Source organism: Erithacus rubecula (genome assembly GCF_903797595.1).
Source record: "Erithacus rubecula genome assembly, chromosome: 17".
Lineage (NCBI taxonomy): Eukaryota > Metazoa > Chordata > Aves > Passeriformes > Muscicapidae > Erithacus > Erithacus rubecula.
Genome location: NC_136669.1, coordinates 13109793 through 13127312, shown reverse-complemented (window position 1 = coordinate 13127312; position 17520 = coordinate 13109793). Strand labels below are relative to the sequence as shown.

General features: G+C 45.2%; 1 protein-coding gene across 1 annotated transcript in view; it reads left to right on the top strand.

Moving 5' to 3' along the window:
* Positions 1-17520, top strand: part of MGRN1 (mahogunin ring finger 1) — a 47962-nt gene that overhangs the window by 13000 nt on the left and 17442 nt on the right. Inside the window, 3 exon segments of the mRNA XM_079320570.1 lie at positions 2846-2992; positions 12449-12566; positions 15599-15665. Of these exon segments, the coding sequence (XP_079176696.1) occupies positions 2846-2992; positions 12449-12566; positions 15599-15665 (332 nt within the window).

The window sequence follows — 17520 nt, the reverse complement described above, 5'->3', positions numbered from 1 at the left end:
TGTGCCTCCAGCAGCAGGGATTTATAGCAGGAGGGCACAGCCTTGCTGTGACTGTCACCATTTAGGCACTTGTACCTTGCCCTCTGCTCCAGTGGTGCTGTTCCAGGCAGAAAAGGCTCAGCCTCTCCTATTCCCAGCAGATGCATCCTTCAGAAACCTTCCCTCCAGGCACTGCAGTGGCCCCTCAGTGGTTTCCCAGGGCAACAGATTTAGTCTAGTCTAGCTTTAACCCCTTATCTCCTTGGAAGGATGGAAGCACATTCTGAGTGCTGGCAAAGAGTTGCAGGGTGAAGTTGGGAGCAGGAGGGTGGTCTGGGATGCTTTTTGTGACTTCCCTGAGAAGACAAAGCAGGCAGAGGTTGTGCCAGTGACAGGTTTGTGTGTGAGCTGCCCCACGCCCAGGTGTCCCCGTTGTTACTTGGTGCTGTCACAGGTATCTCAGTCTGTGCTGCAGCTCTCACACGTGCTGGGCATCTCTATTTATTGCCTATCTGTGCATGAGGTGAGTCTGAAGGAGCCTCTGCCTGCAAGAGGTGCTGACTCTCCCACCCTGCTGCTTCTGGAAGAAGTGGCAAGTCTGTCATAGCCTGGATCCTTTGTTTCCAACCTCGGATGCAAGAGGTGACTTGTGCTGCTGCTCTCTTGGACACACACAACACTTGTGAGGGGATTGTTGCCATCTGGATTCTTGGATCAGTCCAGAACAAAATATTGATCCTCATTAGGCAAATCATCTCTTCTGCCCAGTGTTTCTTCTTTACAGCCTTCAAATGCCATGATTTTCACTTTGAATGTAACTAGCTTGTGTGAAAATACCATCTTGATCTGTACTGTGTGTTGTGTCCAGGTTTCTGCAGATGTTAAGACTCCAGCTCTTGGGATTTGTTTTCTTTTTAATACTGGCATGTTGGGTGTTTTTATCTTGATTTGCTGCTCTGACCTAGGTGAACCTCTGGCAAAAGCCTCTCCAAGCCCTTCAGACAGGAATGTGGGTGTGTGCTGTAGTGGCTCACTGGGGTTACAACAGTACAAGTATGTGTGTTGGGTATTTGATTATACTGCTCTTAAATTTTATTTTGCACCTTCTGTATTAAATTACTGAAACTGAACATTTCATTCTTGTCCAGTGTGGTGTTAAAATTCATGCTGGAAGCCTTTTAATTAGGCAGCAGTTGTTTTTTGTCCGTGAACTTGGTAAATAAGGATTCCCTTGACAATTTTTAGATTGAATTATGGAGGTATGTCTGACCCATTTCTGAATATTTTTTACAGTACAGTGTATTCATCAAGGCTGTTTAGTGAGGGGAGAGGCTGATACTGTGAAGACTGAGATGGTGCCAAGCTTTTCCTGAATAGTTCAGCTGCTTGGCTGTGACCCAGCCATCCTGGCAATTAAGGTATTACTGATAAACAAGTGAGGCTGGAGCTGGGAGACAAGTCAGTGCTGTTACACCTCAAAGGCAGCCTTGCTGCAGTGCCTGAGCTCACAGTGGTACCTGTGGTCATGGGGTTTGAGTTTATGGAGAATCTGCTGCTGCCCTGCCAGTGAATCACATCCATTTGTCTGTCACTTTGCTCTTTGAGGCAGGGAGAGCTGGGTCAGCTCAGGAGAAGAGGACACTGAGGGGCTGCAGCTCCTCCTGAGGGGCAGCTCCAATCTCTGCTTCCTGTGACAGGAATGGTACCAGGGAACAGCTGGAAGCTGTGCTAGGGAAGGGCCAGACTGGATTTTGGGAAAGGTTCTTCCCCAGAGGGTGCTGGCACTGCCCAGGCTCCCCAGGGAATGGGCACAGCCCTGAGGCTGCTCCAGGAGTGTTTGGACAGTGCTCAGGCACAGGGTGGGGCTGCTGGGGTGTCTGTGCAGTGCCAGAGGTTGGACTGGATGAGCACTGGGGGGGCCTTCCCACTCAGGATATTCTGTCATTCTGTAATTTTCTTGTGGTGTGCTCTGTTGGCTGCTTGTTCCAAGATCTGCTGGTTTCTGTGGTCACTCCTGGCATGCCATGAGTCCCCCTGGCCCATGGCCACAGCTCACTGCCCAGAGCTGGCTTCATCCCTCTTCTTCACTGGATTTGTGCTTTTTCCTGCAGGAGGGAAAAAGAGTAACCCTGGCAGTGGTGATCACACAGTGGGATCCAGCTGTGCAGGAGCCCATAGCCAAATTAGGGTTCACTTTTACATTATTTGAAATAACTTCTAAGCTCATTCTGTTGGTTATCATGTGTCTGTTTGCAGTTGGATGTGTTAATTTTTGTTCATACAATAAATGCATGCTAACTCCTGTCCCTCACAGCACCAGGCTGATCATTTGTACATTTAAAGGTGAAGTTCCTGTATCTAGATGCTTTCTGAACTAAATATCATCTTCTGTGTGATACTGGAGGTACCTTTTGTTGAGCTTCAGGAGTTATTTGTGTTACAGAAATCTTGGATTTTTTTGTCTGTCATGCACCATTTCATTGCAAAGTTAAAAGAATTAGACTTTAGATTTTTCAATCCCATGCATGATATATTTAGCCCAAATACTGAGCCTGATATGAAGATTTAAAAGGAGGAGAATGTTTCTTCTCCTCAGCATTTGACATTCAGGATCTTCCTTTCTTGTCTCATTCTGTGTCCTGGCACTGTAAGGCTGGATGAGATCCCTCAACATCCTAAATTCAGTCAGATCTTGGAAGAACCTTCCTCAGGGGAAGGAATGGGAATCTGGGAAGCTCAAGGTGGAAGCTCAGGCTGCTTTGCCTGCCCAGAACACCAAGGCTGGAGTACTCTTGTCTTTATTTCCAGAGTGATCTTGTTGATATCTCATAAAGATATGTTCTAATCCTCTGGCATTGTCTTTCAGGTATAAAGATGATGTTGACAGCCCTACTGAGGAGAATGGGAAGCAGAAGGTCCTGTACAGCCTGGAGTTCACCTTTGATGCAGATGCCCGTGTTGCCATCACCATCTACTGCCAGGCTACAGAGGAGTTTGTTGGTGGCATGGCTGTGTAAGTCCTGGGCAATGGAGGGGCACAGCAGCTGGGGTGATGAGCTATCAAACACCTCTCATTAATCACCCCTGAGGCAGTGCTGCCACACTTGGTAGAGTGGGAATTTTTTTTTATTTTCCTAATAACTTTGAGTATTAGTTTCAGTTCCCTCGCATAGCCAATATCTTCTCTTGTTCCCTTTTTGGTTTGGTTTTGGGGTGTAGGGAAGCTATTCTGTGTGCAACAAAGGAGAGGAACTCACAGCTGTATGTTTTGTCAACAAGGTGTTCTGTGAAATTAAGAAACCAGCCACCCTTCCCTTCACATGCTGCCTATTTTTTTTCCCCAGATCAGAACTGCTTTTCTGTGTTCCCTGTGACAGGAGCATCTGGGCCACCAAAGTAGAGTTCAGTCTGATATTAACAGAGTGAGCCTGTGGGATTGAGGCCCACCCAAAGCCCATTTTGGGATAAATGCCCAGCTCAACACTGGCTGTTGGGAGATGGGAGAGGATTTACTTCCTGAAACCCTGTCTGTGTGTGTTTCCTGCCATGTACACATTAGTTTTTGGTTAGCTGTGGAAAAAATGACCAAAATGTCATGTGTGGGAACCTTCTCATATCCTGATAGTACATCCCTCCAGATTTTAAAACCTTTTTATCTAAATCAGCACATTTAAACATTCCATTCAACACTGTATCCCATGAGACTATGAAAAATTTCCTCTCTATGTTCAGAGTAAAGGTGGCTGCAATGTGCTCTGCCTGGTGTGAGCTGGGTACACTGAGCTGCTGGTATGGTATGATGCACTTCCAATTGCCATGGGACAAAGAACTCCTTTGGCTTCAGGGGTAAAGGAAGATCCAGGCTGCAGCAGCTCTTGGCTTCCTCTAGTAGAGGCTTTTGGCTGACCAGAGGCTCCTGGACATAGTGCTGATGGCTTCTGCAGTGATGCTCTGGAGCTGGGGCTAAACTTTGCCTTGGTTGAAGGGACCTGCAGAGGCTTCATCAGGGAGAAATATCTATGATAAACTATAACAGGACTTATTTGTTTTATGCAAAGTATAAACATACCACTAATGATCAATGAATAATGTATTTTTAGAAATGATAGTGGCTCAGTTCTCCAATGCAGATATGCAGTCCTTCAGACTGGAGGATATCCTGATCCAGAATTTTTGTTTAGGCCCTTTTCCCTTCTGTTGAAGCCTATGGCTGCTTTTATTTTGGGGAGGTAATAAATGAGCTCTTTTCTAAAGTGCTTGAAAATGATCTCTCAACGAGCTCTGAATACACTTTGTGTTTAGATCCAGCTTTTCCTGAGCAGAGCTGAATACAGCAGGATGCCTTAGAAATCCTGATAAAGTTTCCATGTTCTGTCTCTTAGGTCTTTAGGATTCCTGTGAATTTAGTGCTAGTGAAGGTGTTGGAATGGCAGCCTTGGAGATTGAAGTCCTCTTTCCCTAACACAGGTACAACATGGAGAGGTGCCAGTGTCCCTCCTGCTGCCCTGCAGTGTTCCTTGGTTTTGACCTAAGAAGGAAACCATCCATGGGCTAATGGGGAGAACTGAGGGTCTCTATGGCCAGGGTGGATGTATTTACATTGCCAGACTTAAGCCATGGCTTAAATCATAAGGCTTGGTTTAAATCATTAATTTCAAACTTGTTTTCCCCTGTTGGTTTACCCTGAAGGAGAATTTCATTGTCACTGGTCAGTAGCAATGAAACATCTGCATCTACAGCACAGGGAGCTTCATATCAAATCTTGTGCTATATTTTTAATGCCACAGTCTGTAAAGAATATCCATATAGTTTAAAATCTGTTTTTCAGACTCCCACTTTTGCATTTTATGCCTAAATGGCATAAATGCATAGCATTTATGTTTATGTTATGGCAATAACCCAAAGTTAATCTATAAAGAAACATTTTAATTTTTTTTTTTTAGCTCACGACTTGAACCAGGCTTTATTGGGCTGGATCTGTACTTGAGTGACCCAAGAGCAGCAGTGTTTGTTCTTGTTGGTTAAACTGCTCATGTTGGACTCTTGAGAGACTCTCTTGTGCCTTGAAGAATAATTGCTTAATAGAATTGTTTTAGTTACCAAATATAACCAACTATCTCTGGACAAAGAGTGTTTTCAGTCCTCTGTAACTAGTAACTCTCCTCCTGGTTGGTTGGTTGTTTGGAGGAAGAAAACACAGGTTTTGATTCACTTAAGAACACTTTTTTTTTCTGAAATTTAGTGCCATGCAATGAGCCAGTGACTGTCACCAGTGCTGTTATCTGTCCTTTAAAATTATGCAGCAAACATGAACTACCCAATGGCTTTTAAATTAAATTTGAACAATTCCTAGGCAGAGTGTCTGAACATGAACAGAGCTGTCGACTTCAAAGAATTAATTTTTTAAATGTGAATTTTTTCAATCCACCCTGTCCATGGTTCAGTGAGAGAGGGATCTCTGTTAGATGGCAGAGCTGAAGTCTGTGTTCATGAACCCTCTGCATGAAACCAGGATCAGCAGTGATTTCCCCACTAATGAAAAATTAGCTAATGGTTCTGTGCTGTCCTGCTGGGGTAGCAGCAGTCCCTGATGCACTAAACCTTCTAAAAGGTCAAAGCACTCACATTCAGCTCTTTCTTCCACTTCTGGCCTTTCATTTAATAAATCCTACTTTAATTTCTCCATAATGCAGGAATGATGAACTGCCTGTTTCTGCTCTGGGATGCTTGAACAATAAATGTTATGTAAATGTGGGTGCAGGGGTTGCACCAGAAGCCAGAGAGCTTTTTGGAAGGCGTGATCCTGATTTCGTGCAGATGTGTAGGGGGGAAGTCAGATACAAATATAGTCTTTATAAGCTGCTTTAATTCAACCCAGGCTATTTTTCCATGTGGAAGTGGCTCCTGAAGCACGTCTTGGGGCCAGTGCAGCTGCCCAAGTAGGCATCTCTGCTTCTCTGGATTTGCTGGCTGCTAGTAAAAACCTTTTGAAGCTCTGATTTCAGCTTTGCAAAGCAATTCTGTAAGGGCAGTGCTGTAATTACTTTGATTTATTCTTTTCAAATTCTAGTGGAAAAAAAAAAAATTGGGCTGCATTCTTAGAGTTCTGAGTGGAGTAAGTGCATTTTCAGTGCACTAACAGGAATGCAGCTTTCCCTGCTTGGGCTGGTGGATTTTCCTTTTCCTCAATCTCTCAGTGCTAACAGCTGCATTCATGGAACAAGCATGTGCAAAAGCTATCCTGTGTATAAATTCAAAACTTCCTCTAATGCACTTGATTGGGATGAAGATGCTCTTTAAAACAAAACACCTTTTTTTTCCACTTTTCTAAATCAATGCTGAATCCTAAAATGGGAGAAACTTTCTGGCCCCCTGTGAAAAGCAGGAATTTTCTCCCAGCTTTCAGCCTGCAGCATGGCTCCTTAGAAGTGCTAAACAAGTTATTCCTGCTTCTCTGCTGGAACAGCCACTGATCCTGATAGTATCAGCACTCTGCAGAACTCCTGCCAGGAGCTGGTTAAGGTCATGCAGTTTGGGGTGAGGGAGGGGAGGGAAGGGAAGGTGTCTCTCCCTGAGCAGTGGCTTTGCTTGTGGAGCCTCTGCTCACCTGAGAGCCACAGCACTGTGACTTAGGCCTGGCTTTGGGATTAGCTTGTTTTCATGACCAAGTGGAAGCCTTCCTGCAAGCCAGGGAGCTTCCTCTGCAGTTATTTGGGCTCAATTTAAGAGCTGGTGGCTTTGTCAGTCCTGTCCTAACCTGTCTAAAGGTATGTTCAGCAGACTTTCCCAGGTAATTGTGCTGGGAGATATGCTCAGCTGCAGAGTTTCTTAGCCAAGATCCTGGGAACACGTAGCTCCCAACAGCTGCCTGCCTATTGTCCTGAACTGTTGAACTCACAGGGAGCTGTGTCATCACTTTTGTGGGACCACAGATGACCAGCAAGGTCTGGTGAAGGTGATTGTGTTGATGATTATGGAGATGTGCTCATCTCTGCAGCCCCATACCCAGGGGCCCTGCACTTTCTGATGCTAGTGCAGAGATCTGCAGATACCTGATTTCACCCAGCCTTTTGGGTGAAACAGAAGCTAGTTTAAATCTGGAGGGGACTGCTCCTCTCACCTTTGAAATGTCTTTTGCTTGGGTATTTTGTGGTGAGAACTCACTGTAAAGATTAAACACATCAGTTCTCAGAGGAAGAGCTAGTGCATCACCCCAAGGGTAACAGATCTATGCCCAAGTCTCTTTAGTGGCAAGGAATTGACACTGACCTGCCTCTGAGCAGCCCAAGACCCCCAGTATCTTCAGTTTATTTATTTTTCTGGTTGTGTCCATTTTCTTTAGTGTTGGAAATCAGGAGAAACATGGAGGTGTGTGAGCTGTACCTCAGCTGCTCACTAGTGATTTCCCATAATGTAATTTCCCTTCAGATAAAGGAAAGGGTGCTACATTGCATTTCCATTGCAGGGCTGGCAGCAGCTCATGAAGAGTAGTTAAAAGACTCTCAGTTGTAGCCTGCTTCCTCCTGCAGTAACTGGTTCATGTGTTTGTACCTTAGATACCCTTGGTTTGGGGGACAAGTGTGTTTTTGCAGCAGGCTGCAGAAATATTCTCTCTTTATGAGTGCTCCACTGCCTGTGGATGCATCCCTGCCTTGTCTGGCAAAATCCTGGATGTGCACACCATTAGCCTGCTCCTGGGAGGGCCCCTGGGACTTCTCCAGCTGTAGGTGTCCTGCTGACTGGCAGGAAGGATTGCACAGTTCAAACATGACAGCAGTGGTTCTTCCCTCAGGGGAAGAAGTCAAGCCAAGCCTGTAGCTGGAAGCACTTAAAAGAGCCAGTTCTGAAGGCATGAGCAATCCAGGCAGATCAGGAACTCATGACAAATATGATGTGAGAGGTTTGAGTCTTGCAGCCCATTCTTATGAAAAAAGTCTTCCTTTTTGGACAGAAAAGATTCTCTCCCATGTCCCAGTGCTGTTGCCAAGTTCTATTTTCTCAATATAAAGAGAAAACAGAATGAAAATAGGTCAGTTAGCTCAGCAATCCTTGCCCTTTCTGGGGCTGTGCTGTTTGTGTTGCTGATGTGCAAATGGATTTATTATAAAAATAAACCCCATTTCCTTGTTTGTTTTGCAATGCAGTGCCCACTACACTCATCCCAAACCTCCTCCCACTGTCTTCTGAGCTGATGGGGGACACAACACTGCAAGGATTCCCACTCTGTCTGCCTGTGGAAGTTTGCAGAGTTGGTCACAAAATGAAATCCCATGGGTGGCTCAGCACAGGGCTGTTTTCACTCCAGCTTGCGTGGGAGACAGAGGCACTCAGATATTCCTTTGGTTGTTTAATAGCCTCTATCTGTTAAGGGCCTTTGAAAGGTGCTCTTGCTGCTTTTGGCTGTGGTGATTAATATGAATTCTTTGTGCAGAGATTTCTTCTGTGTGAAGAAATCAGAGGGTTTTGCTGGATTTTGCTGGGTTTTGCTAGGAACAAGCCTTTATGGCTTTGATCCAAGCACACACCAGTCCCCAAGGGAACACTGGAGTGTGCAGAGTTCACAGGCTGGAGAGGTAAATTCTATAGATTTCAGTGAGCAGACAAACCCTCTGTCTGTCTTAAGAGCTGTGGCCTTTGTGCCTCTCTGTGTAGCTGTTGTGTGAGCTCTGAAGCCTGGCTGGAGCTGGGAGCGTGGTGCAGACACAGCTCTGCAGGGGCTGAGGGGGAATGTGGCACTGGGGTTTCAGCTGCATGTGGTTCTCTTTGCCTGCTTTGGGGTGGAAACTCCATCCTGAAGGAAGCAGGAGGGAAAGAGAAGACTCTCACAGGTTGCAGTGCAATGCTGTAGCACCTGGTTAACCTCCAGACTCCTTGTGGGAGCCTCTGTGGAGTGGTTCTTGTCTAATTCTGACTGAGACACAGTCAGAGTGGCCTTCCTGTAGTTTGGGAGTGTTTCTTTCATCAGTAAAAGTAATTCAGAGTTGAAACATTTGTTCAACTTCTCTCATCCCCAAAAGCTGCCCTGTGGGATCCTGCCACAAAATGAAAGGAGAATGAGCAGGTGGGAGAGAGAGAAGAGAGGATACTTGTTCCTCATCACCTCCTGTCTCTTTTGAACACCAGCAGAACTTGAGTGACTCCTTCCTCATCACCTGTAAGAGGACATGGATCCTGCCAGGCAGTCACAGCCTGGGGCATGGCAGAATTGTTTCCTCAGTACCCTCTGAACCTCTCCTTGTCCTTGCTTCACTACAGATTGCCATGGAACACTTCAGCTGCTACTAAAGAAAGAGGACTCTTGTTCTGTCTACAGGTTCTTCAAAGCACAGATTCTCTCAGCCATTTCTAGTTAAAAATGTTACCTAGGGGTAACATTGCTCCATGCATCCTGCTTTTCCCAAGGAATGGGGTCTGGACAGTGTTCTGTGTAAGGCAGCCTGGCAAGGATCCTCCTGTTGCACCTCTCAGTCAGGGGTCCCAATGTGCTTGTGGGAACAGGAGCTGTCTTTTGAGTGCCCCAGACAGCCCCAGTGCCAGGCACAGCTGAATGGGAGCACAGCAGTGAAGAAATCTGCAGGAGCTGGGACTGGTGCCCTGCTGAGAACTTCCCCCAGCACAGAGCAGGGATGGGGAGAGGGGAAACACCCCAGTGAGCATATAGCACCAGAAGTTTAACTCTGCTTAGCCAAACTCCAGCATGGCACTTTTGTCTGGGGAGCTGCTCAGTCTGTGGCACCTGCAGACTCTGAGTTTCTCTGTGCAGGCAGTGAGTGCTTCTCAGCTGACAGAGGAAGAGTGAGACTGGGGAATAATTTTAGTTTATTCTTGTTCTCTCAGAAGTCCCTGGGATATAGTCACCGGGCCTCTGTGGTGTTCTCTGCTGGTTCTCTGATACACAGGTGGCTTTGGAGGTAGAAGGGTTTGACATGAGGGAAGAAGGGGTCAGTGCAGAGTGGAGTTTGCTTTTTGTGAGTGCAGGTGTCACAGGGCTCACAGGAGGAGATGGGCTGCATGAACCCTGAGGATAGAGCTGGGGGCTGCTGCTGCAGTCAGCAGTGGGGTACCTTGGGTTGCTTGTTATTCTCATGCTGTCAGGGGTCTCTGAGCAAACAAACAGGTTTAAAATAATGTGACTGAGGATTTCTGTTTGGTCCTGACCTCACTGTCCTGAGCTGCCAGTGGTCACAAGGTAGTTTGACCCAGTGCAGTCTGAGCAACAACAGCCCAAACATTCAGCTTTCATACTTCATGCAGAGAGGCAGCATGTTGCTTCTCTGCTGTCCTTTACTCTTGGATACCTGCTCTCCTTTTTCTGTAACACATCTGCACAGCTCTACAGAGCTTCCCTGCTATTGTTTTTGTGAGCCCCCAGCAGCACAGGCAGGGAATGGATGACTGTGAAAACAGCAGATGCCAACCAGAGGGGCAGGGGATGGGGAGAGGCCCCTTAGACCCTGATATGCAGGATATCTGCTTTAAAAGTATCTCTCCTGTGTAGCACAGGGAGTGATGTCAAGTGCAGAGAACCTTTGGATCACATTAGAAGGATGATCCATTTCTGTGTGCCAGTCAGGGGTCATCAGACTTCCAGGGAATTCCCCAGCCCACTGGCTGCTGGCTGGAGGTGTTCACAGTTATCTGAGTGTTCAGATCCAAGTCTGATGTATTTTGGCAATGGGAGCCAGGCACTTACACAATCTGAAGCATAAAGCTCACTTGGGAAAGCCTCCTTAGTAATTTTGTCCTACTCTTCAGCTCAGAAAATATATGTGCCTGATTTATTTCTTTTCCCAGGGATGGTGAGAGCAGTGAGTCAATGTGAGTATTATTCTGCCCTGTCCTCCTTGCAAGAATGTTATTTGTTTTTCTGTTGCAGCCTAGTTTGGGTTTCTGGTACTGTAAATGCAAGTCCTCCAGCATTCCTGGCACTCAGCAGCATCATATTTACACCCCATGCCCACCTCCACTCTCTCTTCTCCACTTAATTTCCAGCAAGTTCCTGACTTGCTGTCACCTTAGATAAGTCACTCTTCCATCCCCTGCTTTCCCAGCTGTGGAGAGAGAATTGTGCCTCTCTGCAGAGCTGGGAAGCTTTGAGAGTGCCACAAAAGGAGCTAGATACAGGCTTGCTCTATTCATTGTGCTTGACAACTCAGTAAATAAAACTTCACTCAATTGCTCGCTCTGTAATTCACATATAAAAGACCTGTCATTCTGATCTCCCCCACACCATGCTTGAAATGCAAAGGATGGAGCGAGACCTTCTAGTAGAGCAGCACAATTTCAGCATGGTACAGAATGGGCTCTTAGGGTATTGTCATAAATGACTTAATGCACCTGCCTTGGCAGGAAAAGCAGAGTGCACGTGGTGATCCTGCCCTTTGTCAGGACCTTCCAGCATTTAATGTGCATCTTGTGACACTTGACTTTCTGGATCCTCAGAGTGTGCAGAAACTGTTACAGCTTTCCAGAGAAAGGCAGAGGATTTTCTTGTAGGGCTGGAGCCTGTTTTGTCACTGTGCTGAGGGGGGATGTTGCTGCAGTGTCTCTTGGGCAGATCTCTCACCTTCTCTCCAGTTTGTCAGTGTGCTCTGAACACACAGTTGTTAATTTGACAAGAAATGCTTTGGTGGTAAAGGCAGCTTCAGCTGTTCCCACCCTGCCTCCTGTCCTCTGCCAGAACTGGGAGAGGCTGCACATCCAGCTCCAGACATCACCCTGCAGAAAGGGGGAGGGGGCAGGGAAATGTCTCCTGGGGAGGACAGCACCAGGTGGGCTCAGGGTGCAGAAGATGGAGGATGGCAGCTGAGGTCCCATTCTAGATGTTTATCCCAGCCTGGCAGTGCTGGTGTTTTGCTTTGAGACAGTGGAAGAATTGTGACTCTTCTCTGGGTGGCCAGGGTGGAGGATGGTTGGTGTCTCTCAGGTGGTGTTGGTAGCCCTGGGGAAGCACAGGAGGGATTGAGGAGTGGACTGGGATGGCTTAGCAGGATAGGAAGCCAAGCAGTGTTTCCCACTGTGGAGCTGTCCCACAGAGGCACAGGAGAGCTTTCAGCACTGTGCTGGCTTGTCTGTTCCCAGTGTTGGGTCACAGCTCGTTCTTCCTGAGTTTCCTGCAGAAATCAGGACTGTGCTGGGCTTAAAGCCAGTGTTGCTTAGGCCATGGATTTAGGGAGCAGACCTTTGCCAAGCTGCTGCACCCCTTTGTACTCCAACAGCCAGGCAGGTCAGTATGGCCACGACCAGACCTTGCCTGTCTGCGCTGCTTCCTCTTTCCTGTGCTCACCTTCTTGCTTTGACCTTTCCCTTCCCTCTTTGTGTCCCCACTGAATGGCTGCCAGCCCCTGCCAGCTCTGCCCTTAGAGCTGCCACTTGTGATTCCTGAAAGGCTGATGGGCAGGAGTGAGTGAGAGCTGAGCAGGGAGCAGTCATTTGTTACAGTGAGTTTTCTTTTCCCCCCTTCCTTCAGATACAGCACAAAGAATCCCTCTCTGCAGTCCGAGACAGTTCATTACAAGAGAGGGGTAAGCCAGCAATTCTCCCTGCCTTCCTTCAAGATTGATTTCTCAGAGTGGAAGGATGATGAGGTAAGTGTCTTCTCAGTGTCCCCTTTCCACAGCCTGTTGTCCCAGAAGCACTGGCCTCTGTTTAGTGCCATATTATGGCTGGAGGACACTTTCTCCCAGCTCCTCCAGCGTGTTTTGTGGGTACTGCCCTGGGAGGAGCAGTATGGGAATTTGACAGGAATTTGAAAACTGGAAGGAAATCCAGAGAAGTGACTTTTGATTTCACTTATCAGCTGGTTTAGGAGGGAGGCTGCAGAGATTGACACTGGAGCTTTTCCTGGAAAATCTGCTTTCCTCAGCTTTCCTCTCCCTGCCAGCCAAAGAGCTTGTGGGAACAAATGTCTGTCATGATCTCTGTTTTTGTGGGTTTTAGTTTTAAGATTTTGGGGTTTTTTGGGTGGTCCTCCAGAACAGAGGTCTCCAAAGTGAGGTGCATGCTATACAGTTCATTGGGGTGGGGCAAGGACTTCAGAAATACATGTACATAACCCACAGATGATAAACACATATATTGGGAATATGTGTTCAAAATACATCACTGAGGAGTGAATAGTCAGAATAGTTTGGAGACCACTACTCTGAAGAGTCCTGTTCTGTTAAAGGGCCACATTCTGCACTATTATCTGTGGCAGTACAGTGTTGTGAAAGGATATTCTCCTTCTGGGGCAGATTTACACTGGTGTATCAATGCTGAATAAGGGAATGTTTTCCTCTTCTTAATTTAACCCATAACTGCAAACAGACCAGGGCTTGGTTTTAATTAAGCTTTGGGGCATTTCTACATACCAAGATTTGTGGTGTCCTGTTAATTTTGGTATCTTTGGTGTCTGCAAAATTCCAACATGGGCAGTAAGCCTCTTGTTTCTGAGCCCTAAAATTTGACCCAAGGGCTTCCCCTGCACATGGCATAGGGAAGGAAAGCCTTGGTCTTTCCCCTGCTCTGTACAGAATTGTGATTAGACATTTCAAAGGCAGTGTAATTGTTCTGTAGCTACTGCTAATATATTTGTTCCTGTGAACCCCTCTCCCAGGAAATGCACACTGATAATGGTTTTCATTTCCTGACCCAAGCCTGTGCAAGAGCATTGTGTATGTGAACCTTGGTAGATAACTCCACCTATTAAAAAAAAAAAAAAAAAAAAAAAAAAAAAAAAAAAAAAAAAAAAAAAAAAAGAAAGAAGAAAAAAAGGGGAAAAAAAGAGTAATCTTTAATGTATTTGAAAGATTGAATAGCTATTGTCCTGAAGTTACAGTTAGAGCTATAATCAGTCCCGTGCCTTAACAAATGCCTGGTGGTTACCAAGAGCCTGCAGAGTCTGGTCTCCTGATGTCTTGGCTTCTCTGCCAATAGATGATTTCACAAGTTCAGCCTACAAAAGCCTGGAAGAGCTGCTTTTCAATCCCTTCTGTTGTCTGAGAGAGCTCAGTTCCCTTTTTTCTTAAAGAATTGAGAAGCTTAATTTTCACTTTTGTTCCTGTCAGCAAGGTTTTAACTCAAGTACTAAAGTCATATCCCTTTGACAGCTTAAAGGAAAAATGAGTTTCCAGCTCTCTTTGCTTGTTCTGCTGCATTCTCTGTTTCTTCTTTTTTTCATTGGTGTTACTGGGAGCTGGAAAAAATGTGGAACAAGCACTGTGATTCCAAAGAGTTTCACTTCCCCTGCCAGCTCTGTGTTACATACTGGTCTTTGTCCTAAATCTTCCTAACTGGCCACCAAAATGCAGCACTTCTGTCTGAGACAGCTGGCAGTGTCTTAGCTGTGTACAGTTGATATTTCAGATTTCTTTCCAGCTTTGTTATTGGTGTTGTTCAAAACCTCCAGATTTATTTCATATTTTTGCTTAGTGTAATATTCTGATGACGTAGGTCTTGGCTGGAGAAAAGGGGAGACTGGTGTTATGTTGGGTTGTTCTGTGAAAAGCCTTACAAAAGTTTATTTTATCTTCTTCATTTACTGATTTGCTTGGAAATTATAGAGTATGGCTTGTGTTGAGTGAGTTGTGTTCAGGGCCCTAAAAAATGAATGTGAAATGGTGCCTTAAAGAAGCCTTTTGTTCAAGAGCACTGGAGTTTATATGGTAAAGCAACCTCAGTTCTGTGATGTGACTTTCTTTTCAAATGGTTTATCTTTTGAGGGACTGGAGCAAATCAGTCTGCAAATGATGTTGGGGCTGTGGCAAAGTGATGGGAGCCCCAAAGCACTGTCTGAATGGTCTGGTCTCAGTTTTCATGGAAAAAAACCTGGAGCATCAGGGTGAAGTGACATCTCTTTTTTTTTTTTTTCGGTCTTGGAAAGAGATGAGACAAAAACATTGTCAGTAATTAACAAAAACAACAGAAATCCAGTCCCTGAGCCACTTCCATTCCTGGCTTAGGACAGTGTTTGTAAAGTTGCCTTTTGCTTGTGTTTCTAAGATGACACAGAGCTTTTGATGTGCTCTGATGAAGTGTAAGGCAAAGGGAGAAACTGAGACTTGTTTCCCTTGCACTCCAATTTTCACTCTCACCAATTAGAAACTCAAGAACCTGTATTTTGTAACATGCCAAGAGATAAAAATCAGTCCAGTGTTTCCTTAAAGTGTTGTGTGAGCTTGAAGTTTTGCAGATTTTCCTCTTATGTCTTCAGGAGCTTCATTCCAGAGCCAGGATCTCTTTGTTGTGTTGGGAGCACAATGTGCTGCTGTGCTAAGCCAATATACCCTGTAGTTTGTAGGCAAAATTGTGGCATTGGATATATTTTGAGAAACTTGACCTGCTACAAATCACTCAAAAGACTTTTAGAATACATGAATTAATGAGAATTAAATACCATTTGGAATTCAGTCCTTTGCCTTGCTTTGCTGGTGTTTAGTGCCACAGCAACGTGTGTATGTTGTAGTTGACTCCCTTTTAGAGTTGGTGCCTGGAATTCTGAATCCTCCTGCTCCCTTGTGTCCTTTAGAAACTGGGGGTCTGTCAGATGAGCCCTTCACTGAACTAACATGATCCCCAGTGCTGTCTTCAGGCAAGTCTGGTGTGAATTGTGTAACCTCAGCTCATTTCTTTCTCTCAGCTGAACTTTGACTTGGACCGTGGTGTGTTCCCTGTGGTCATCAGAGCAGTGGTGGATGAAGGAGATGGTAAGAATTGATGTTCTGTTCTGCTCCTATCCTGGCTCTCTCTGAGCTTGTGTGATCCCTTTCAGGACTGGCCTTCTTGAGGAGCCTTTCCAGAATAAAAATATTCCAGGAGTTCACCATAAATTCCCTTTATTTAAAAGGTTGAGTAACCACATAAGAAACATACTTTTAAAAATAGCCTTCATTTTTTTTTACAAGAAAAGTGGCCAGGTATTTGGTGTTGGAATAGTGTTTAGGAGAGCTCCTGGCTCTGCCAGGAACACAAATTAGAGCAAATAACACCCTTGCTTGTTGGGTTTTGCTTTTGCAGTTTGTAGGTCAAGGAGGGTGGAGCTGGTCTTTTCTCCCTCTTGGAGGGGTCAGTTGTCTTCTTAAAAACCTGGAAATGGGCAGAAAAAAAGGAAATGGCTTTAAAATACTCATGTCACTTTTCAGCCAAGTGCAGCTTCATTCAGCAGTTGGAAACTGTGCATTTTCTGAGGATGTTGAATGGTTATAATAAAAGAGCATAACCTTTCAGGAGAAAGAACCGTTGATTATTTTAAAATAGTTAATAACTAATCATAATTTATAATTATGATTAATTGATGATTATTTTAAAAGCACACTGCTGTTTTGGAGAGGATAGTCCAGTGAATTTTTAGATTATTAATCACCTTACATGGTATTTCCCTTAGGGGATGTGTGCTTTTGGGCTCATCTGGAGTCAGCAATGAACAGGGCACAAGGAAGTCATGTTTTCTTTTAAATTGGGAGCTTTTGTGGTCAGTAGGACCAGCATTTCACTTCTGTAACATTTTGTACAAAATTTAAGATGATTAGAAAAGGAAAAAATCCATTGTTGATCTCATTGTTCAGGTCAGTCACTTGCTCAGTTTATGTTGTTGATGTGAAAAAGCCCAGAAACTCATTACATTATTTTACAGTCTTCCAAGCAGACAGAAATAGAACTGAATAAGCCAATTTAAAGTGTGACTAACAAAGCACAGTGCAACATAAAGGAAATTACTTCTAAAGTGCATCTATTTTTAGTGATTTAGGCACCATTAGTAAAATCGACATATATGTGTATTTCTTGCCCATAAATATAAAACAGCTTCCTCTGTTTATGGAACTTTTGGCAAGGTGTTTATACTCTCTAATGTTGGGCATGTCCAGCAGGATCAAAAATAGAACAGGAGGCAGTATGGGAAGCATACATTTATGCACATACCATGCCCAGTCTCAGCCAATAATGTACTCCCATCTATTTTAATAACCTAGAAAACCAAGTGCTTTTAAATCCCCTCCTGGAAAAAATAACAGCACAAAAATATGTGACATTTGAGCAAGATTTGAGGAAATTGTGTATTTTGGTTCTTTTTTTAACTGATGGGCCTGGAAGGAGCTGGCATGGTGTGTTTAGAGCACCTGGAAAATTACAGCTGGCCTGGAACCATTTGTGTTAAATAAGGTTGAACAGTAAATTAGAACAGTCAGGGAGATGCTGGTTTGGACTGAACTCTGCCATGGCTTGCAGTGTTAGCCCTGCCCTGTTGCTGCCAGTGGGATTGTTCCAGGGAGAGGCACAGAACAGGAAGGAAAGGTGCTGCACAGGGCAGGTCACACCACTCTGGCCACACACACACTCCTGGAACACAGAGGATAGGAGCTGTCACCTCCTCCTTGGCCATTCAGACTGAGGGAAGGGACCTGAATTTTGTCTTCTCTGAGACAGAGCAGCCTTGCTCTTGGCTGGCAGTGAGAGGAGCAAGCAGATGAATTCCCATTTTTAACCCCCTTTTCTGCATTTCCTTGTGTTCCCAAATTGCCATGACCAACCTCAGTTACCCAGCAAATCTCCCCCTGTCACATA